Here is a 24,573-nt window from a genome sequence, read left to right on the forward strand (position 1 = left end):
TCAAAAGTTAAAAAAAGACTACCCCTCCCCTCCTACTTTACCAGCTCTTTTTATTCATGTGGGACGGATAGTAGCCCCAATATACTTGCCTTTGGAGGGAGACCAATATAAAGTCGAGGAATATTGGGTATTTTTATCTAGTTTCCTTCTTGTAAATATAGTTCACTAGTCCTTATCATCCACGCCACTAATCTTCTACAGTCTTTAGTGCATTTTAATTTATTTCCAAGTCCAAGGAAGATGAAAAAATACCATAATTTTATTGGTGTTCATTAACAACGGTGTTTTTTTTTTTTTTTTTTTTTTACACTTTTATGAACAATATTGTTTTCAAATGTACACTCAGCAGAACTTGTGTAACAGACAATCTAAGCTTATAAACATTTCTCCTTGTTTCTCTGACAATATACTGTATAAGCAATCCAGACATTTCGTTGGGATAAGGGGATCAACATCCTGGTATGCCATGTACCACCTACACGCCTTTTAATTTTTTTTTATTTCTTTCTTTCTTTCTAAGCTAGTGAAGATAAACTGGTATTAAAATTCAGTTGGGCAATTCTAACAACGATGAATTGATTGAATAATATGAAAATGCTAGATATTTCTTTTTCAAGATACAATATAGATTATATTAAATAATATTAAAATCCATCCACGAATAAAGTTAGGGTAATTGACGCAAAAAGGTTGAAAATACAAATAATTTACTGAGATATATATGTTGGACATACATTCAAACTTTTGGCGCTAAAATAGTCACTTCCGAGAATTCGCAACCCGGAAGTAAAATATCTTAGAAAGGTCTGGGTGAGGTCAAGCCTCTGTTTAAACCGAAAGCAGATTTTCATGATCATGAGAAGAAGCTAGCTTCTGTTCATTTGCCAGGACATCAGCAATATTATGGCGAGTTCCCACTCAGATATAGATTTTGACCTGGTGAAAACTCTCGGGGAGGGAGCCTTTGGTAAGGTGTACTTGGTTACCGACAAACTCAACCCGACCAACCAGGTAAATAGTTTGACGTGTCGCTGTCACTTGACATCTGCATAGACACGAAATGCATTGAACATTAAAACATTAAGCTTTATCAACGTCGAACGTCTTTCAATTGTGTTTATGCCTAATAATTTATTACTTCAGAAAAGTTTCTGGTCTTTGTGTAAGTGTTGCTAACTGACACCGCACCGCTAGGCCTAGCTACTTGTACTTTGTACATCATGTTTACAAGTTAGGAAGTTAGGTTATAATTAGGTTAAAGGGGGAGAGAAAAGAGAGATCCATAAAGGCTATATATAGCATTATAGACGCATGTAATAAAGTACTTTTAAGAGCAATATAAAGAGCCCTGACCCTGTGTACAAAGTATATAATATGCATATGGATCACTTACCGTAGCCCGAGTTTCCTCTGTCCCTGACACCGTGTCTCCACCAGACATGGTGTCAGGGCCAGAGTAAACTCAGGCTACATTAACTGGTGCCTAATTAGCAGTAATCAGACAGTAATGCACGGTAGAATGTGGTGTTGTGAGTGCATACTTGCATGACCTTCAGATCTGCACTCTCCAATGGAACATTTGTTTGAGATATGCAGGTAGTCGAGGATGACGTCTGGACTGTGTTACTCGTTTCCCCTCAGATAACATGTTCCTTTTAATCTCCAGAGTTTTCCTTTACACCAAAACAACATCTGTTTCTTAACGTCATCTCTCTACTGAGCTTATGTTGATTGCTGACCTTGTAAACAACATTAAATAAAGGTTATTTTCATTATATAAACACTGCTACGACTCCATGACATAGTGACATACTCATCTGGTGATTTGTTGAAAAAATGACAAATATAGTGTGTATGTAACAAATGTGGTTAATGATTTACTGAAGTTTGATGCACCACGTCTGTATATTCCTAATGTACCATATCTGTCCAGGCTGGGACTGGAACTCGGTCTGGTGACCTTTCACTCAAGTGTTCATCTTATTATGAAGTTATACCAGTAACCACAAGGCAAAAGATGTTCTGTAACTGATGATGATGGGGTTTTGGACCCTGTCATTGGCTAGGTTAATGTATCCAACACATGTGAGCCATTAGTTCTTAGAACTAGGATAAAAAAGCTTTGCTTGCTTCATCCAACATTTGTCCATCTTACTTTCTTTTCAAAGCAGTGTAGATAAACGTTTGTGATAAATTGATATCCTCAGTATGCCATGAAGGTGATAAACCTGTCCAAGTCTCCTGAAGAGGAGCGGGAATTAGCTCTGAAGGAGGCACGACTGCTGTCTGACTTTAAACATGACAACATCCTACGTTATGTTGAGTCATTTGAGGAGGCAGGAGCACTTTGCATCGTGACAGAGTTCTGTGATGGTGGAGACTTGAGCCAATATCTGGAGGGCAGGAAGGGCAAAGCATTACAAGAAAACAGGATCGTGGAATGGTTCCGAGAAATCAGCAGTGCTCTGTCGGTAATACAGTGTATACTATATTGACCAGATAGTGTTTACAAATCATCCTAACCCCCTTTTTTTCCCCTAAATTATGCATTGATACTTGTCTCCATTCCAAATGGAAAAAACAAGCATTTCCAAGTTGATTAATCCCATAAAAAATGTATGTAATCTCCTCATCTACAAAGTTCTAAATATAGATTTACTAAAGGATTAACTGATACTTATGGGACATCCAGATTTTAAAGCCAAGCTTTACCAATCCATATTGTGTAGAAGAAATGACAATGTAATGACACTTTTTCCAGTATTTGCACGGCAGAAAAATCATCCACAGAGATATGAAGACCCAGAATGTGTTCCTCACAGGGACAAGGAAGATTGCTAAACTAGGCGACCTGGGACTGGCCAAGTGAGTTACACTCATTCTAACACTTTTGACAACAATGAGCAAGTAATCCATCACTGAGTGTAGAGTGTAGACTGTAGAGGAGGAACAAATAGGATGACTGATTTCCTCTCTGAAAGCTAATATAAATTAGGGAAATAGTCAGCTTTAAATTTCCCGTGACATTTATTCTTAATGGAATCAGCTGACCAGTGAAAATAAATGGAGAAAATTAGTCGCTTGTTTTCTTCCCTTGGTTTACTTACAACAATTAAAAAATTAGTCGCCACAGGACTTTTGGTCAAATAATCAGAACAGTTTTGATGGTTGCCAGCACACATCATAGCCCCTTACAATGTGAATTGTTCTGAGTTGCTGTTCCTTTTGTTTCATCAGTTTCTACCATTATTTTATAGAGTACTTGAGCGACCTAATGCCAAGGCTGTCACTTTCTGTGGAAGTCCATACTACATGAGTCCAGAACTCTTCGCCTGTAAACCTTACGATTCCAAGGTAAGCTTTGTTCTCATCTGATAATTTATGCAAATATTTCAAATCTGACAGGTAGTATTCATAAAGTAGTCAAAGACAGATGGAATGATGACTGGATTGTATTATCAATGGCTGAGAAATATAAATGCGATACTTCTAGAGATAAAAAATGGGACGACTTCAATGTTGATCTTTTATCAGCACTCTAGTGGCTTCATTCCTTGAAGGATTTTGATCAAACTTCACACAATTATAAAGGACCATAATATCTTAAAGTTCAAGGTTCATGGTTGTTAGGTCAAGGTCAAGGTCACTGTTACTATTTTAAGTGGGGGCCGGTAGTAGGCCAGTAATATTAGGAGGATAATTTGACAAACATCAAAGAAATTGCAATAGTATTCATTTCAGTGTTTTTATGCCGGTACATACTCTAGAAACACCATATAAAAAGTATCAATCAATGAAACTTTCGGAAAATGATTAAATCGATAGATATTCAAGACATGTTAGGAGTTTCCGATTCAATTTTTAGTTGGGGGGTAGGGGTAAATTTTTCATTATATTTTATTAATGGAAAGCACTATATTCGTAAATAATGGTTCATTGTAAAGATTAGATAACATGCATTGAACAAATATGAAAGAGCAGACGTATTTTTTTCTACATGACGTCATCACACATCAAAAGTTATCTCCCTTTAACAAAATCGAAGAATTTTCATTAGTTCATATATTGAATTTCCCTTCATTGATTAATTTCATAATATATTTTGGTACATTCACTTATATAAACTTATTAACCTACAATGGAAACAATAAGCGAAAGGCAATTAGTTAAAGAACATGGGCAAATGATGAATTATAGTGGCAGTGTACATGTATTTCGTTACTGGTTCAAATCTCTGTTAGAGGTAGGGATACACTTTTCATTATATTTTTTAATGAATATGTATGCATTCAGGTATTACAGTCCAGTGTTATAATAGGAAAACAACCATTGGGCAAATACAAACATTTGGAAGTATTTTCGTGTATGACGTCATTACTATACCAAAGTTATCTCCCCTGCACATGATTATTTTTAGTTTTATGCAAACATTTATCCAATTACATCGTTACTTTTGTTCATTCCAAACACGCTTTGGGTATCACACTGTTTTGTTAACGATAGGGATTACCATTACGATGTTTATCATCTATTGATGTCCTTGTTTCATAATAGCCATAAAGCACATAAATAAATTTGTACTTTTTTTTGTAGAATCCGGAAAGCTTTTTCTATACCTGTATTATTTGTATATATGTACACTTCCATATATTGTACTGTTCACAAATGAATATCAGGTCCCGTTTTTTTTTAACAAAACAGAATCTGTGCTATCTACAACTGTTTTACATTTACTAGTATACACAACTACGTGCGAATTTAACTTTCATTTCCTGCACACATCGGATAGTGTAGCATTCAAAATCATCATTGCCATCTATTTCTAATCGGGAACCGTTGGGGCAGCCAACTCCACGACACTCACCACAAGCAACAGAACACACGATGCCATGCTTTCTGCATGTACAACGTTTTGTGTCGCAGTTCACTTTACAGTTGCATCTTACGACCTTCAATAGGTTTTCGGGAGTAGGTGGCAATGTTGCATTGGTAGGATGGAGTGTGTTATTGGCAGTGTACCACCCCCACGCATGTGGATCAAGAGTCATTTCATTCTCATCTCGTACCAAGTCTTGACACTGTAGGTAAGACCGCTGGCTGTGAAGGGACGCTGCATCAGATGTTGGAGGCAAGGTGTGGACCTACACACATATTGATGCTGTCATGGTTTTATGAGCGAATCGTCTGAATCTGAGAATATCTAGACCTTCGTGGGTAACACCTCCACATAGGAAAGCAATGATAGCTTCTCCGTCCCTTCGCTATGACTTCATTGCTTGAATCTCTGTCCAAGAAGACCTGCACACGGTCTTTGATATCTTGATGTGCCCGTATTTTCTTCAATGCTGCTCCTTTACCGATACCAAAAAGTCTGGATGTGCTATCGCATCCTGTAAGTGCATGAATGGCTGGCAGCAACCGACACATTTCTAGTCCGAGCACTGCTTGTGTTTTTCTAATATTCCATGCTTTAATGTGCTTTGACGTGTCTGCAGATCGAAAATACAGGTGATGTGCGTCATCTAGTCCATAAAAACACAGGAGAACCAATAAGTCAGTGTCTTCGCCAATGACAACAACATCCATAATCAGAGTCAACTGAACTGCCGTTTGCACTATCATTCTATCAGCATCCTCAATGGCATGACTTGTTGGAACATTGTTTTCACAGAGTTTCTTGCTAAGCATATTAATAAAATCCTGTTTATTGTCCGTGTTACCAAGAAAACAATCCTTTTTTGCCTTGCATGGCATGTCTTCGGTGAAGTTTGCCTTCGGGTAGACTTTTCCGTTGGATCTACATAGGTGTGTCACGTCCTCCTTATTCGGCCGAGAAGGGTAGCCGTCAAATACCACAACTGAATCGTCGTATTTCCGCTTAACGTGGTCAAAATACGAATTGCAGATCGTTGAACATAATGCATCCTTGGTCCACGGTAAGCGTTGCAGCAAGGAACCCCATCTAGAACGTACACGGGGGTGATACGCAACGTTTGGTCCACTCCACAATCCCCCATACCCCAAATGACATCTGCTAGGGCTGGTTTGCTTGCCTCCCTGGGAAGTCCTGAAGTATCAGACAGGGATGATGGGTAACTGCACAGTTCGTATTTCATTACATCATCCATTTGAAATTCTCCAGCATTTGCTACTGTGGTGAGCCATTGAAACCAAAGCTGTGGATCTACTTGGACAGTTTCCCCATCGACTTTGAAAGTGGACTTTGTGTTCATTGTGACGATATGGTTTGCCTTTCTGAACGTGAATCAAATTTAAATCAATAAATTAAAAAATATGACATAAAGAAATGCAAATAAACAAAAACAAAAAACTCAACTGATAATTATGGGCAGCTGGTCAAAACATCTGCGATTGTCTCCATCCTGGCAGTTCCGGAATATATTGGTTGCAGTAATCATGGTACACATCAGATATAGACGGGTATTACATATATAAGTACCAGTTAAACTGGTTTCTGTGCTGTTGTTTTGTTAAAAATACAATTGTAATGTCCTCATCGTAGAACATGCATTTTTAACTACGGTATATTAATTTGACAGACATTAGTTATTATAGATGACACCCCCTACCCCTTACTCTTAGCACTTAGCATACACCTTACATATATTAAAACTTGTTTCTGTAAATAGTTGTGTTGTTGTTTAGAACGCGGCTAATCCTTCATCGGCATCCTCCTAATCATACCCACACTATCTTAACAGGGAGATGTTGCAAAAAAGATAATAGAGAAACAAAATGAAAATGAAGATACAAAATAAAAACACACAGAAAATATGAAAAATTATATTTAATACCAAAAGTAAACTATCAAAACCGGACAATTTATAAATATTATGAGTTGCAAATACTTTGCTAATGTTAGTTAATATATATAACATCAAATTAATTCTATACACGACCGTCCTATGACAGATTAAACGTGTTTTTGTCTGAATATGGCACTTTTGCACAATCAATGTATTGCAATGCTGGGCTTCCATAGTTTTTAAGATCGGGTTATAACCTCCTGTGACAGGACACCAAATTGTTTTTCATTTTATTTTAATGAATGTTTCATCAAATACTGATATATTTATTGATAATTCAGTATAGCATCGGACAATAATAATATCGGATGCAAGCATCATACATTCGTCATAATACGAAAGCAGACGAAATCACCAGAATTCGTGTCAAATATGAATGAATGTACGACACTGACTCGTATGGCATGACACAGATGATAACACAACATCACTGAATACATAAACAAATATCACTGATACAATATTCGAAGTAATTTGAAGTCGTACCATGCAATACACTTTCAGTAAACCGACGAACACATGGAGGTCTCGGCAAACAACAACAATCTAGTTACCTCCCTTTGTATGTATGGAAGGCCGTGGCGCTATAACAATTTTGCGTTATTTTGTACAACAATGATTGCTAAAATTAAGTATGTTCCGCAACTGATATTTTCCGATACTTTTGATATGTTATTTATTCACATTTTATGAATGGTTTGTGATAGGAATCGTTACTATTGCATTTTTTTTGATGATATAGTGTAATATTACTGGCCTATAGGGGGCATGTCTTGCTTTATCAATACTCAATATGCGTGTTCATTTTGAAATTTTGTATCTCCCTTCTTTGAAATGTTTACATGTTTATTTTATGTTGTGTTGTCAACAATCCCCAAAAGTTATTGTGAGTCTAAAATCACAATACACCTGGGTAGTTTTCCTTTTCTGAAAAGTAAACTAAAACTGTCAAATGTAATGGAAATTTTATTTTCCATATCAAATTTGAGAATCCCTTTTCTGGCTGTCATTGATTCATTTATTACTGACCTTACAATAATTGTTCTCAATTAATTTCTGACAGAGTGATATTTGGGCACTAGGAGTGTGTGTTTATGAGATGGCAACTCTGGAGAGACCATTTGATGCCATGTTGATGCAGCAGCTTGTATTTAAGATTGTACATGGTCAGGTATGTGTATAAGTTAATATTGATTATGCCTGTTATGGCTAATTACTGTAAGTTGTCAGGCGTACCAATCCTTTCATTAGAAAACTGACTGTTAAACTGATTGTCTCATTAACTAATCTCTATAATTTTGGTATGAAATTGTGTATGTCCACTGAATCTTGGTCAATAAGGTGTTTGAGCAGATGATTTTTGTTTACTTTAACACTTTAACAACATTGATTATGTTCCAATCAAACAACTTAATTCTTACACTTTTCATACCGCATCTATATGTGATATCCAGAGTTACAGTCCTTGTTAGATACCCTTGTGTTTATCATATATCCAGAGTTATCTCCCTCGCTTGATACCCCACATGAAGGAGATATCCACAGTTACCTTCCTTGTTTGACACCCAATGTTTATGTCATTCCACAGTTACCCCCCTTGCTTGATATTCCATGTTTATGTGATAGCCACAGTTACTGTCCTTGTTTGATACCGCATGATTTTATGATTCCACAGTTACTGCCCTTGCTTGATATTCTGTATTTGTATGATATTCTCAGTTACTGACCTTGCTTGATACCCTGTATTTATATGATATTGATGATGATTGTTTGATACCCCATGTTAATGTGATATGCACAGTTAATGCCCTTGTTTGATACTCCATGTTAAGGTGATATCCCCAGTAACCTCCCTTGTTTGATGCCCCATGTTTTTGTGATTCCACAGTTACCTCCCTTGGTCGATTACCATTTGTTTACATATCAATAGTTACTGATCTTGCTTGATAACTTTTTGTTTATAAATCTACAGTTACCTACCATGCCAAGTGGTAACTACAGCCCTGAACTGATTACTGTGATGGAGAAGATGCTTCAGAAGGATAGTGATGATCGACCTTCAGCAGATGACCTTCTGAATGATCCAGTGTTTAAAAACCATACTCCCCCCCAGGTATGAGTACATTGGCAAGTTGAGATTATTTTACATTGTCAACCTCAATTCGTGTGTTGCATTTTCAAGTTATGACAAGAGGTTGATTATGGGTTCAGAAATGACCAACAATATCAACTTAACAGATGTAAAATGGAAAGTTTAGTGAGAGGATTGGGTCTCTACTGAACTCAATGTATCATATTTCTGTTGATTGTTTTACAGACACCACCTACACCTTCAGCCAAACCAGTGCGCAAAATGAACTGGTTGGAAGAATCCCTGGCTCATAGAAATGATGCTGATGAGGGAAAAGGAGCATTTAACATGGAAAGTCTCGTGTCAACTCTGACCGAAACACACAAACAACGTAAACAGAAATTAGGAAAATCTATAATAGCATCGTCTCAAGTTGACAACAAGATTATGGCATCGACTTATGCTGAAAAGTCGTTTGATAAAACCTGTAAGGACTTGTCTAGTTTTCGTAAGGACAAAACTCTGAAGTCTGATATCCAGCTCTCATCAGTAACATCAGAGGATATGGAAGAAACTTTGGCTGCTGTGGCTAAAGGTCAACCCAATCCCGCCAAGATGTTACAACTGGTGGTGAGGACACTCACACAGATATTCCCCAAGGTAATGTTTACATTCATACTGATATTCTGAAAGGTAGCGTATCATTATCTGACTTTTAGATCCATCACCTTGACATTCCTCAAGGTAATATATCATTGTCATTTGATCTCTGACCTCTGAACTTTGACCTCTGAGCTCTAGAACACTCGCACCGATATTCCCCAATGGAATATTACATTATCTGTCCTCATTAACCCTCACACTGATATTCTCCAGGGTAATATATCGTTGACTTCTGACCTCTGATCTCCAATCTCTGACCTCTAGAATCCTCATACTGATATTCCACTAGGTAATATATCATTTACTTCTAACCTCAAATCTCTTGACTTCTGACCTCTAGAATACCCACACTGATATTCCTCAAGGTGATAAATCATTGACTTCTGACCTCTGACCTTCAACTTCTCACCTCTAGAACAATCACACTGATAATGAATATGTATCATTCACTTCTGTCCTAAGACCCCAGGAACACTAGGGCACTCACACTGATGTTCCCCAAGGCAATGCATATCATTTTCTGACCTCTGACCTCTAGCACACATAAACTGATGTTCCCTTAGGTAATGCATATCATTGTCTGACCTCTGACCTCTAAGACACTCGCACCATTGTGTCCTCTTAGATAATGTCTATTGAACCTCTTGCTATCTTACCATATTATGTGAAATGTATTGAAATCATGCAGTAGTCTAACTGATTTGCAGGTATTCTAGGTGATTAATAGATAAACTTGATCTGTAATTTAACCTTTGAACTGTTTGCACATATTGATTTATATATATACAGGGTACAGGTGATGAAGACAATGATGAGGGAGCATTGGCCTTTATGGGGGATGGTAAATATACACGATTACCTATAATATTTAGAGTAACTGATCAAATTTGTCTGCAATATGTGTATACCAACACAGCCCAGAATGATCTCTCTTGGTTCAGGTGTCCTTCACAATCATGGTATTTAAATAACTTAGTAACCATTCCATTCAGATAATAGTGGATATGTTTACCTTAGTAACCATTCCATTCAGATAATAGTGGATATGTTTACCTTAGTAACCATTCCATTCAGATAATAGTGGATATGTTTACCTTAGTAACCATTCCATTCAGATAATAGTGGATATGTTTACCTTAGTAACCATTCCATTGAGATAATAGTGGATATGTTTACCTTAGTAACTATTCTATTCACATAATAGTGGATATGTTTACCTTAGTAACCATTCCATTCAGATAATAGTGGATATGTTTACCTTAGTAACCATTCCATTCAGATAATAGTGGATATGTTTACCTTAGTAACCATTCCATTCAGATAATAGTGGATATGTTTACCTTAGTAACCATTCCATTCAGATAATAGTGGATATGTTTACCTTTAGATTATATATATACCTGTATGTTTGACCTGTACTTGTAGATAGTAACCAGCTGGATCCAGAAACCATGCTGCTCGGCCAGATTGCTCAGTTACAACGGTAAGTGTTGAGAATGTAATAAACACCATACATAACTGGTGTTCGAAAAGTACTGTTAATCTAAAACAGACATTACTGATGTGACAGGTTTGTAAATATTATTTTTGTATAGATAATTAAACACATTTTAAGGGAGACAACTTCATATCACTATTCATAATTGAGAGATAAAATTATGTAGGTATAGCATATTCTATGTAGATTAACACTTTACCCATGTGAATATTTATAGCTACATCATTTTTAGCTTTTGCCATGGTGCTTCTGTGGTCCATTAAATTTGGCTAGAGAGAAATCATGATAGATTGGGTCGAATCTGTACCTTATAGTGGAAGTAGAACAAATTCTTTTATGTTGTTATTCTTCTGCAGGAATTACATGATTTTATCTAAATTTGGTTAAAAGGATCCTTGGTTGAAGGGGAAAATGATTTTGTATGAATTACATTTCCAACTTTACCCTGATGTGATCGTCACCGTGACATCATTATATTGTAACTATGACATCATTGTATTGTTACTATGACATCATTATATTGTTACTATGACATCATTATATTGTTGCCAGCATGTGCTGTCATACCTAGGTGTTGACAGAGAAATCACAGCCCAGGGGGTGACATAGAAGTAAAATGGGAGATTATTCTGTGAATGATTAGAGAATAACATATCCAATTGATTTTTATTTATCTTTTTTTTCCATTATTTTAAATTAAATTGCCCTGCGTCTGTGGTCTGTTGTCTGTAAACCGTCGTCAATCTGTCATATGTGTGTCCATAAACAATCCTTATTATCACTATTTTTTTATACTGTAGGGATAACTTAATGTGTAGGTTCCCCTTGGTCGCTAGTTGTGCCATTTGAATTTAGATTTTTGATCAGAGAAACAAAATGGTCAATAGCTATAGGTGGCCATCTTGGATTTTGACAACTGAAGTTTGTTATCGCTATTTCTCGATCAGAAAAACAAAATGGCTGGCAGAAGGCAATCTTGGATTTTTAGAATTGAAATTTGTTATGGCTGTTTCTGATTAGTAAGAGGAAAAAAAGAAAGAGAAAAAAGTAGAGAGATCACTCAGACATAGAAGCCATTAGATCATTCAATGGTGGGTGCTAAGATCCCTCTGGGATCTCTTGTTAAGTTGAATGATTCCTTTGGATTAATTTTGTGACACATATGTACATTTTATTTAACTGTTTATCTAAATTTCACTCTGCAGACATTGTGTGCGTATGATGGGTGGTGACCTTAACATGTTCCGTAAGGCATATGATATGCTTAGTCACACAGATGATGATATGAAGTTGGAGGTAAGCTTAATTTAGATACTGTAAATAATGTTATGGTGACTTAGAAAAATACTGAAATTTCTGTTCATACAAGCTTTAATAATAAACAAGTACAGACAAATATTGAAATTTCTGTTCATCCAAGTTTTAATAATCAACAAGTATCAATAAGTTAAGTGACCAGTAATATTGAATGGTTGAGAAAACCATACAGAAGATAAGCCATTGATCAGAACATGTATTTATACATCGTACCAAATACAAAAATTGTTATTACTACTCAAGCAGGCAACAATTTAAAGTTTGTGGTAAGTTTTAAAAGGTTCAGTAAACAATTATGAATTTATCAGTAAAACATTTCTTTTCTAATACATGTACATGACTTTAAAAAAACCTAATTTAGCCAGTTTGGTTGTTTATTTAGTCTTTATTTTAATAATCCAGGAATAGTTGATGTCATTTTCATTATCACTCTATGATGTCATTGTAAATGACATTTCACAATTTCTATGCAGAAAAAAAATCATATGTATGAAACAAGGAGACAGAAAATTATGAGAGCTTACATTTGAAGTTGTTTTACATAGCTACAGTAGTTTGTTATGCCTAGAGATATGGAAGTAATGCTATTAGCTTAAAGAACGAAATGAATGGATGAAATTAATATAGTGTACAGTCCTGTCAGAGGGACACACACATGTATATATGTTTATATATTAAATGCTAGGTTTGAACATCAGTAAATTGACAAATACATAACACTAATGTCATGTCAAATCAAGCAAGAAGTTAGGAATTCCCAACTAGGGATGCTCAAGGAAAGATATGGAGTTATTAGATATTTATACAGGTTGTCAAGGCGCAAATATGCTTATTACAAGACCGACTACAGCTATTACTATATCATTAGGATTACAAACAAATTATAAACATAGATATGTGTTATTACCTTGTGTTCCAGGAGAAGCTGATAAAGTTCCTCAGTCCCCAGGTATTTGGAATGTGTGGGGTACAGCTCTTCTACTGCAAGAACTTTGAGTACAACTTACAGAAGTTGCGCGATGGTGGCCGAGGTACAACAGAAGCCTAAGACAGAAAGGCAAGGTCTGCTCCAGTGGGTCTGCAGCCAAACTTATTGAATATGTTGGGTCTACTCCAGTGGGTCTGCAAGCAAACTTGTTGAATATGTTAGGTCTACTGCAGTGGGTCTGCAAGCAAGCTTTTTGAATATGTTGGGTCTACTCCAGTGGGTCTGAAGACAACTTATTGAATATGCTGAGTCTACTTGCTGCAGTCGGTCCACAGACAAATTTACTGGTATGTTTGGGTCTGTTGTAGTGGGACTGCAAGCCAATTGATATTGAATATGTTGGGGTCTGCTTGCACCAGTTGTCTCCAGACAAACTTATTGGTATATTGGTGTCTTCTCCAGTGGGACTGTAGGCAAACTGTTATTGCATATGTTGGGGTCTGCTTGCTCCAGTCAATCTACAGGCATATACCGTTATTGACTATGTTTTGGTTTGCTCCGGTCAGTCTTCAGGCAAAATACTGTTATTGATTATGTTTGGGTTTACTTCAGAGGGACTGCAGGCAAGCTAGAATATCATATCAGGTGAATGCAGGGATTTAAAGCATATTTAATTGATCCATTCTTCTATTATAATAACTTTTAAAGTTCCAAATGGTTAGCGATTTAAAAGATTTTATAAAGTCAACTTTGCTCCTAACAAAATAATGTCCACTATGAACAGCACTTTGTTATTCCCAGATGAGTGATTCTGGATTTATATGATGATATATATCAGGTAGTGAAATCAATCAGGTCTTTGTTGTTGTCAAAACTTCATTTTTTCTAGCCTCATCATTTTCTGACTCTTGACTGTATGTGGTATTCTTATGTGAAAATTGTACAGAAGAATTCAGATTGACACCAGATATGTTTGAGTGATATGTGTAGGAAGTCAATGTATCACAAGGGCAAGATATTTAGGCCACTGGTCTGATTGCAACTGCCAAAACATCAATACAGACACAGGGTACTGAGTTTAAGGAACACTAGGTAGGTCATGTGCGGGAGTAACTAGGGTACATTACCTGAACTAGTAAATAGGAAGTAAAAGTTATCATGTGACCACATCTCATGGACCTGATTGAATGGAGCTGTGCTTATGTCCTATAGAATGATTCCTTAACTAATTAAATGGTTTTAAGCTTACTGGCATATTTTTCCTTTATGAAAATGCTACTTTTCAAATTCATGTACATATCAAGGCTATTTTTCTAACAGATGGAATTAATGCGATTTCTCCACTTAGGAGAATCAGAAGGCGGGGGATGCCATTTTTACTAAATACTTTGTTGTATTAAAGTCTGACTATGTTTAGCAGGAAAGGTTGGCTGTGTAAATCAAATCCTCTGAAAAATTGGACGTGATGAGTTGTTGAGCAATATGCCAGTAGTTTATGTTGATAATAGTCCAAGTTGTACATGCATATTTCCACGTTAATATTGGCTGGGAACTGTGTTGGCATGCTATCATGTCCTAACCGTTCATCAGAAATTTGATTTATTATGAGCAAAATATCTGTGCATGCTCAAAACACATGTATAAAGTTTGAGAAAGCAATTCTTTTTTATTTTTCCCTTTATCAATAAGGAGTTCTGAAAGAAGTCTAGTAGCCATTCAGTGCACTGCAGTCCTAAATTTGTCATAATACATGTGGTAGGGGGCTATCAACCCGGTCAACTGTGATATAGTAACTAGATTTACTTCATAATATGGGATTATACAGTTCACTGAGTGATGATTTAAGGTGATTAATATACATCATATGAAATCACTACACCTTTTCTATTTTTTATTCTTACATGACAAAAATATATATATATTGTGTGTGTCAGATTTAATCCTCATTGTGTATGTCAAGATTTAAAATCACTTATACAGAGGTCTTAAGTTTTATAATTGATTTGTCAATTTTTATATTTTATCTGTGTGCCATTTTTAATGTATGCACTTTTACCAACAGTCTTGATTATAAAGAGGTGATTGACATATCAATCTAATGTGTTTCTTAGAATTACAACTAATGAATGACAAAATATGTATGTCACAGGAATTGAATATGTAAGGTTTTTAATATGTATATAAGGTGTTGAATATGTATATAAGGTGTGACAAATGTAAATTATAGATAGAAGTGTTGAGCTTTTAGAGACTTGTTTATTACATCCTGTTGTATCTGTCCTTGTTAACCGTGAGTGTGTGTATACTTGTCGAGTCTTAATTAAAGTCAATATACAGTCAACTTCACTGATATCAAATTTCTGAGGGTCATGAGAAACATTTCCTAATTATAATAAAATAGTACTTAGCTGTTGTTGAAGTTTTCTTGTTCCTGAATACATTGTTGCTGATTGCATATACACGTATATATATATTTAGTGAAAAATTAGAGTATAATGTCACCTTACTAACTTCGACTAGTGGGAATTTTCCTTTAGCCTAGTGGAAGGATGTTTGTCTTGAGAGCGAGAGGTCGCTAGTTGGAGCCCCAGCGCAGGCGGGGTATTTTTCATTGCTCTTTCCTATTGCAGATATATATATCATATGCATAGGATCATAAATGAGTTTTCATTTCACAAGATTTTATGAAATAGTCGTAGAAGTTTTTATTTTTGCAAGCCTTGGCAAGTAAAAATTAAAACTTCAAGACAAGTTTCATTATACCTCATATGAAGTGAAAACAAATTTAAGATACTTTTTATCACTATGGAAACTTAAATTCTGACAGGTCAGAATCAAATGGAGGCATCCATTTTGTAACTTCATTTTCAATTCATGACATAATTAATGTTGTTGTCCCTGTTAAGACAATTGATTTGTGGCTGAAGCAGCCAATGAAACTCCAGGGTATATTACACATGGACTATAAATATAAATTCACTGGATAACAGTGATTATGTGATCAGTGTTATAGGTACCTTGTATATAAATCCTTATCATTTATTGTAAATAATGATATTGTGATAACAGATTTCATTCAGAGACCTCAATATACCAGTATATATATATGGTAGTCTATAACACGTGCGACCACAGCACTAACTATGAACAGATATTATTATGGCTTCTGTTCAATGCGACCAATTTGTGAAGCTAAGATGCATGTACCTGCTATATTGAGCTTTCTGTTTGAGTTGATGAATTCTGGTGAAATCCTGAATAATCTGTAAAGGTTTATTCCCTCATTTTCTGTACCAATATATGAATGTTTGGGTGTTTTATACGGTAATGTTACTAGTTGTATATTTATGAAGATTAAATTTTATGTCAAAATTATTTGATTTGTTTCTTAAAACTCATTAATAAAATGGAACAAGATGTATTACATAACCAAGATTTGTTACAAATATATTGTATTTGTGCATTTTGTGATATTAATTATTTCAACTCCATGAATATTTATGTTTTGGCCATGCTTGTGACAACATGAAATTAAAATGTTGAGCCAATCACAGTTCCCTTATAGATTTCTATTATAACTGTACAATGTTTATGTGAGGTATGGTTTTGTGTTACAGTCCGATTGTCTAATGAATATTTTTTGGAACCCTGGTGTTGAGATTATTTCGTGATTTACCTGTATAAAACATGGCCATGAAATATTTGTACTGGATAAATTGCCTGCCTGCCTATTCTCCAATGAAGTTAAATTCAGATATACATGATATGCAACCGTTTGATTTTGTGGCACTTCTAGAGGAAGCCATTTTGGCAGAGTTAGAGATTTAGATTAATCATCATCATCCTTATGATCTTCAAATCAAATAGTACATAATGGCTGGTATATAGCCTTGTGGTCAGTATCTGCAACTAACATCAAAACTGCCCTTTTCAGTTTGAATAGCATTTTGAAGAATCACTCAATGCTTTGAAAGTTTTGAAATAGCAGTGTAATAGTTAAGCTTTATCATATACCCAAACGTTCCATGTAGAAAGTTGTTTGTGATTGTTTATATAATTTATATATATAATCTTTAGAGCAGTTATACAATTTCATTTTTTTTTTAAATTTTTGTGAAGTTTCTTGTTTTTAAAGATAACACTACAGGTTGTAAAACCTGACACGCCTAACTAAATATGCAGTCTCGGGCTCGTTTCATTGATATTCCTTCATTTAATGTAATATTTCTAGAAAAGAATCTTCATTAAGAAGCCATCTTTAATACCCGTAATGCTTCCCTAAGGAAAATTTGAAGCTAAGGAATGTTGATGAAACTGAGGCCTGGTATAACAGGGAGACTGTCTTTTTAATACAAGACTTTTTAAGATGAAATGTTTGCTTGAATTATAAGTTTCTGATGTTGTATATGCCAAGATGACAGATCCGTGAAATGGATACATTTTAATAGTATATTGTAATAAAATGTGAAAATTACAATTTGAGTTTCATTTAATAAGTTAAACATTCTCTTGATTTAACTTGAAGTTATCGTTTCGGAATTAGAAACCGCTTAACTATTTTTATTACTCCCTCACCACATAAGATAGCAGAGTGTCATCCTATAGATTATAGATTTAAGGCACTATATTTCATTTTAAGACAACCTGTTGTAAAGGAACTGAGCTAATGCCATGATGCGGCATCCGTCATTTTTCTTATCCAAAACACTAGAATGCCTAAATGGATTTTAATTAAACTTACTTTGTTTAGACAGCAGAAGATTAGGGGCCCAATAGGTGAACAAGAGGTTTAGAGGGCCTGCATCACTCACCTTGATATTTCAGAAATTATGGAAAAATACTGTAATTTAAGGTATATTTCAAATATTTTCATACTTTTGAACTACCTCTCCCAACAATGGTTCAAACTTCAGGTGGACTAAATTCTGTCATTCTCGAAAAAGCAAAAATATCTTGGCCTTTTTTTTTTTTTTTTTAGCTATATTTCCCCTTTCTCCCGCCCCAAGGGTGTCACATCCTTCATTTATACAACATTGCCAAATAATTCTCCAGACCAAATTTCATCCAAATCCATTTAGTTGTTCAAGATAAGTAGTGTTTTTAAAAGATTTACCATTCGGTCAAGGCAAGGTAAAAAACTGTTAACAAGAGTCCCAGAGGGCCTGTATCGCCAAGATGGATTTCATGAGATATGCAACAAGAATGATGATTAAGTATATTTGTCACTGGTATTGCTATGTCAATATATCATAGGCATTTTATATTTTAAATTCACTTGGTGCAACCCCATAGAGATGCTACCACACAAATGTGAGTGATATCCATTGCTTAGTTTCAGAAAAGAAGTTGTTTAAACCCATTGACTCCTTTTGACCCCACCCTCTGCACCGCGAGGGGTCAGTTCCTTCCTTTATAAAATTTTGAATCCCTACACAAAAGGATGCTACCAGTCAAATATGAGCTGTTTCAGAGAAAAAGTTGTTCGTAACAATTTAGCCAAATTGACCTCTTTTGGCCCCACCCCTCAGCCCCCTGGGGGGTCAACCCCAAAATTCGTACAAGTTTGAATCCCCACCCCATGACCATGCTACCATACAAATGAAGAAGAAACTGTTAATATCAATTTAACCAAATTGACCCCTTTTGGCCCGCCCCTCAGCTCCCAGGGGGTCGTCCCTGTCATTTGTACAATTTTGAATCTTTAACCCAAGGGAATGCTACCAGTCAAATATTAGAGATATCCAATGCTTAGTTTCAGAGAAAAAGTTGTTTATATCAATTCTGCCAAAATGACCCCTTTTGGCCCTGCCTCTTAGCTCCCAGGGGGTCGTCCCTGTCATTTGTACAATTTTGAATCCCTACCCCAGGGGGGTGCTACCAGGCAAATATGAGCGATATCCATTGCTTAGTTTCAGAGAAGAAGTTGTTTATATCAATTTAGCCAATTGACCCCTTTCGGCCCCTCCCCTCAGGCCCCTGGGGGGTCAGCCCCATCATTTGTACAATTTTGAATCCCCACCCTATAGTGATGCTACCAGACAAATATGAGCGATATCCACTGCTCAGTTTCAGAGAAGTCGTTAATATCAATATAGCTATATTGACCCATTTTGGCTCTGCCCCTCAGGCCTCCAGGGTATCATCCCCACCATTTGTACAATTTTGAATCCCCACCCCATAGTGACGCTACCAGGCAAATAGGAGCAATATCCTTTGCTTGGTTTCAGAGAAGAAGTCGTTTATATTAATAGAGCCAAATTGACCCCTTTTGGCCCCGCCCCTCAGACCCCGGACCAGGTGAGCTAATAATAATATACTACAAAGGGCAATAACTCTGCAAGTTACTGTCAAATGATTCCTATTTTAGAAGTTGTCAAAGATCTTGTCGATATTTTTTTGGGCTACATACAAAGTTTCATCAATCTTGACTGACATTTACTCCAGTTATCATGTTCACAAGGTCCAATGATATTACAAAGGGCAATAACTCAGTAAGTTGTTTATTAGTTATTAATTATTCGGACAGACGTTGGATGCCACAGCATGGCATAAGCTAGCCTTGGTCCATTGGACCAGGTGAGCTAAAAGCGGGTAAATCAATTAATAGGTATTTGATCAAAGGTCTGGAGCCTTATTGGGCAACTTTACTTGTACTCAATTTTGTATGAAAGAAGCATTTTACTCAGAAATAAACTAGAAAAAGAAGTAAACCTTCTGTAAAAGTGTTTTGACTGAATTAAATTTGGTCTGCAGATTTCCTTTTAAAAGGGACTGAGAATTATACTAGACCTGTGATAAAGTTCCAAGTGTCCCTAGACCTAGCTCTGTGAGAATGTTGCAAGTCATCATTGAACTAGCTTTATGATAAAGTTCCAAGAGTCCCGAGACCCAGATCTGTGATCAAGTTCAAAGTGTCCTGACACCTAGCTTGGTGATCAAGTTCTAAGTTTCCATGGACCTATAGCCCTTTGAGTAAGTTCCAAGTATTCCTGGACATCGCTTTGTGTCCCGAGTCCTGGACTGATATATCATTAACCAAAGTCAGACAAAAAATAAACAACATATGATACGTCATAGCTGGTATTTTAATACAATTGAATTCACATGATGGGGATGATTAAACATAGGAAAAACTGACAACTTGGCTGAAGTCTTGATAACATCACTACAGGAAACCCTAGTACTACAGCAAGGTGTATCCGACACCCTGGTACTACAGCAAGGTTGTACTCAATACCCCAGTACCATAGTGTGGTGTACTCTATACCCCAGTACTATAGTGTGGTGTACTCAATACCCCAGTACCATAGTGTGGTGTACTCAATACCCCAGTACCATAGTGTGGTGTACTCAATACCCCAGTACCATAGTGTGGTGTACTCAATACCCCAGTACCATAGTGTGGTGTACTCAATACCCCAGTACCATAGTGTGGTGTACTCAATACCCCAGTACCATAGTGTGGTGTACTCAATACCCCAGTACCATAGTGTGGTGTACTCTATACCCCAGTACCATAGTGTGGTGTACTCAATACCCCAGTACCATAGTGTGGTGTACTCAATACCCCAGTACCATAGTGTGGTGTACTCGATACCCCAGTACCATAGTGTGGTGTACTCAATACCCCAGTACCATAGTGTGGTGTACTCAATACCCCAGTACCATAGTGTGGTGTACTCAATACCCCAGTACCATAGTGTGGTGTACTCAATACCCCAGTACCATAGTGTGGTGTACTCTATACCCCAGTACCATAGTGTGGTGTACTCAATACCCCAGTACCATAGTGCGGTGTACTCTACACCCAGTACCATAGTGTGGTGTACTCAATACCCCAGTACCATAGTGTGGTGTACTCAATACCCCAGTACCATAGTGTGGTGTACTCAATACCCCAGTACTATAGTGTGGTGTACTCTATACCCCAGTACCATAGTGTGGTGTACTCAATACCCCAGTACCATAGTGTGGTGTACTCAATACCCCAGTACCATAGTGTGGTGTACTCAATACCCCAGTAACATAGTGTGGTGTACTCCATACCCCAGTACCATAGTGTGGTGTACTCAATACCCCAGTACCATAGTGTGGTGTACTCTATACCCCAGTACCATAGTGTGGTGTACTCTATACCCCAGTACTATAGTGTGGTGTACTCAATACCCCAGTAACATAGTGTGGTGTACTCAATACCCCAGTACCATATAGTGATGAGATCTTAGACAGAATATTCTTTGGTATCTATCTATCACCAGTTTTCATGTAAAATGTCTGTTATAGTTAAAAACTATCAATATTTAAATGTCAGAGGTAAAAAGAAAAGTTACCATAAACACTTTAAATAACATAAACTGTATGAAATGTGATAAAAGCAAACTGAATTTAAAATTTTCCATAATTATACAAAATATCTAAATAAAAATACCTCTGGTATTCAAGTGTTTAAAATTAAAACACATATTGTAAACATAATTCTTTGAAAAATACAGTATAGACGCAGCACAAATATGATCAATAGTTTGAGCATCAGTGCCCCACTAATAGGGTGGATTTCTACTCGGTACTTAACACATATATTGTAGGTTTTAAGGGTCAATGTGAAAGACAGGAAAGACATTTAATTTAGATGCGTTTTCTGGGGCATATCTACCACTATTAAAATTGTAAGATAACGTGACATTAACACCGGTATCATTCTGATTTTTTGTTCTGTATAAAAGCAGAGTGAAAGGTCGAAGAGATGTACAGACAGCTTGAGGTTTACGCAGGGATAAACAACAGAAGTTGTATTATGCAGACAGATCTAGAATAAATACTACACTAAAGTACATGTAATATGGATATGAAATGAGTACACAAAAACTCTTCTTCAAAAATAAACATTTCATAAATCTGGCCAAGCAACAAGGACAGAAGCAAATCAAAAGATACCAACTTCTTTTCTGAGAGAGAAAAAAAAAATCCAAAAGTACTTCAAAAATGACTTTCAAAAATTGTTCACATGTGCATAAATTTACTTATTTTTACTTCAATAACAAAAGAACATTAGCACCATTGTATTTGAATGACAACAGATTTGCATTGTAATTAGAACAGACAGACCTGTGCAACATAAATATAATGTCCATCAAATCCTGCAACACTTAAATTATCTTTTATAGTGTACATCCTTGTCAAAAAATATTGATGAAATTAAAGATTCATACTTTTATTTTCAAAAAATTGAATAACGATAAAACCTCTGTTGATTTGAATAATTTTTGATCTTTCATAAAACTTAAGTTAAGGAATTTGTGTATAAAATTGTTCACAATTTGATTGAGGCGGCACAATATTGTAATGTATAGCAAGGTGCTTTAGACACAGGACTGATCAACACAAACACATATCTACGACTAAACAGAAATGAAAGATGAACTATCAACTAGAATTTGTCCGATAAGTAGAAGAGAATAAAAAATATTTATGAGTAGATGAAATTTTTTGATAATACACTGGATTTGTCTGGACTTTTTGATTTATAATAATTACATAATATTTTACACACTAGGTATATGAGGATTACATACATATATATATGAAGTAGTGTGTTAACGAACACAGCAGAAATAACATACAGTACACAATGATGATTATATATAAAAATTGATGACTTTAAAAATTGTAATAAAAATTATCATATTATATACACTAAACTCATTATCATACATATTAATTACACAGCCCCATCTGGTATAATATCGTACACAACTACTGGTCACTACAATACTGTAGTGATACTTGGGATACCACAGGAGAGTATGGTCTCTGTGTCTCTGCTATCACCAATTATATTTCGGTATGGAGTATATAATAACTAGGACACAGTATTATACATGACCAAAGAATCAGTATCTAGGTCACAGTGTTCCTGCAATGACCTGTTGTACTAAGGGATGACATCAGGTTCAGTATCTAGGTTGCAGCATCCCTGTCATGACCTGTTGTACTTAGGGATGACTACAGGCTCTGTATCTAGGTCGCAGCAACCCTGCTGTGACCTGTTGTACTTAGGGATGACTACAGGTTTTGTATCTAGGTTACAGCGACCCTGCCATGACCTGTTGTACTAAGGGATGACTTCAGGTTTTGTATCTAGGTCGCAGTTTCCCTATCATGACCTGTGGTACTGGTCATGACAACAGATTGTGTATCTGGGTCTGACCTCTTCTATACTATTTTTTTGTTTACAGATATACAACATACATGCGTAGATTACACTGTACATATATATCTTGACATTCATCAATACTGTGTCAATAAATGTTCATACCCAACGACAAAAAATTACTACAGAAATGCACTACTAGGAAAAACACTCTTGATGGTATGAACCAGTAGATGTCAAAATTTCAAGAAATGATATTACCTAAAAACAGATGAAAAAGAAAAACCAATGTTTAAGGTGATAGCTTTCATGATCCAAATGATATTTTCTTCCACAATACATAGATATTCAGTATCACAGAAATATCTAAACAATGAAAAATCTATCGGTTTTTTTAATATTTGTGCACATAGCGGAACTTGACATTCAATATCAGGGGAGCACTGCTGTATACCAACAATGCAGCTAAAATAACTGTAGTTTAAAATATCGTTTAACAAAATGATGAAATAAATAATATTCTCATCACAACAGATAATTACCTACAAAACTGGCTAAAAACACATATATAAAATGAAGATCTGGCATTCTCACAACATAAAATAATTATAAACAACCAGAGTCTGCCGTGAACAATCTCCAGAGACTGGGGACAGAAGAAAGACAGGATAAAAAAAAATAAGGGGAGTACCATGGCACAATTAAAACCTACAACTTGTCACATGCAATTGAAGGTATAGGTTTAATACAGCATTCACATAACACTAGGGAGCATATATATCACTAAGTTTTACACTTGAAATAGCTATCAGACTTGTCCCGTATTGCTTGCAAATATTCATCCATTCGAATATTCAAAACATCAATGTCAGTAGAAAGTTTCTCTAATCTCTTCTTGTTTGTATTAAAGTTGCTATTCATTTCTGAAAATAAAAGAAATAAATATAAGTACAAATACATCATAATTTTTATTTTATTGTCTATTTTTATTGAAGACAGCATTTTTAGATGCATAACATAAACCAGTGTATGCACAACCTGTAAAATAGAAATACAATATTCAAGAAAATGTAATCTGATAGTGCATACTGGGTATTTCTAAAGCAAAATATGTCCCCT

General features: G+C 35.8%; 2 protein-coding genes across 3 annotated transcripts in view; one reads left to right on the forward strand and one right to left on the reverse strand.

Annotated features, from left to right (window-relative positions):
• Positions 1-810: 810 nt before the first annotated feature.
• LOC117330289 (serine/threonine-protein kinase Nek6-like) lies at positions 811-17,781 on the forward strand. 2 transcript variants are annotated; one of them, XM_033888467.1, is made up of 12 exons: positions 811-1,011; positions 2,208-2,471; positions 2,762-2,865; positions 3,258-3,354; positions 7,891-7,998; positions 8,800-8,940; positions 9,145-9,558; positions 10,351-10,402; positions 10,987-11,044; positions 12,265-12,355; positions 13,296-13,452; positions 13,497-17,781. In XM_033888467.1, the coding sequence occupies exons 1-11, from the start codon at positions 904-906 to the stop codon at positions 13,422-13,424; spliced, it is 1,566 nt and encodes a 521-aa protein (XP_033744358.1). In that variant the 5' UTR covers positions 811-903; the 3' UTR covers positions 13,425-13,452; positions 13,497-17,781. The 2 variants fall into 2 exon arrangements, with proteins under 2 accessions (XP_033744358.1, XP_033744357.1); XM_033888466.1 differs by having other exon boundaries at positions 13,296-17,781.
• A 2,587-nt stretch (positions 17,782-20,368) lies between these two features.
• Positions 20,369-24,573, reverse strand: part of LOC117330290 (laminin subunit beta-2-like) — a 64,258-nt gene continuing 60,053 nt past the window's right edge. Inside the window, exon 31 of the mRNA XM_033888468.1 lies at positions 20,369-24,377. Within this exon, the coding sequence (XP_033744359.1) occupies positions 24,238-24,377 (140 nt within the window). The 3' untranslated portion in view covers positions 20,369-24,237. The remainder of the gene's footprint in view (positions 24,378-24,573) is intronic.

Source organism: Pecten maximus, chromosome 7, assembly GCF_902652985.1.
Source record: "Pecten maximus chromosome 7, xPecMax1.1, whole genome shotgun sequence".
Taxonomy (NCBI): Eukaryota; Metazoa; Mollusca; class Bivalvia; order Pectinida; family Pectinidae; genus Pecten; species Pecten maximus.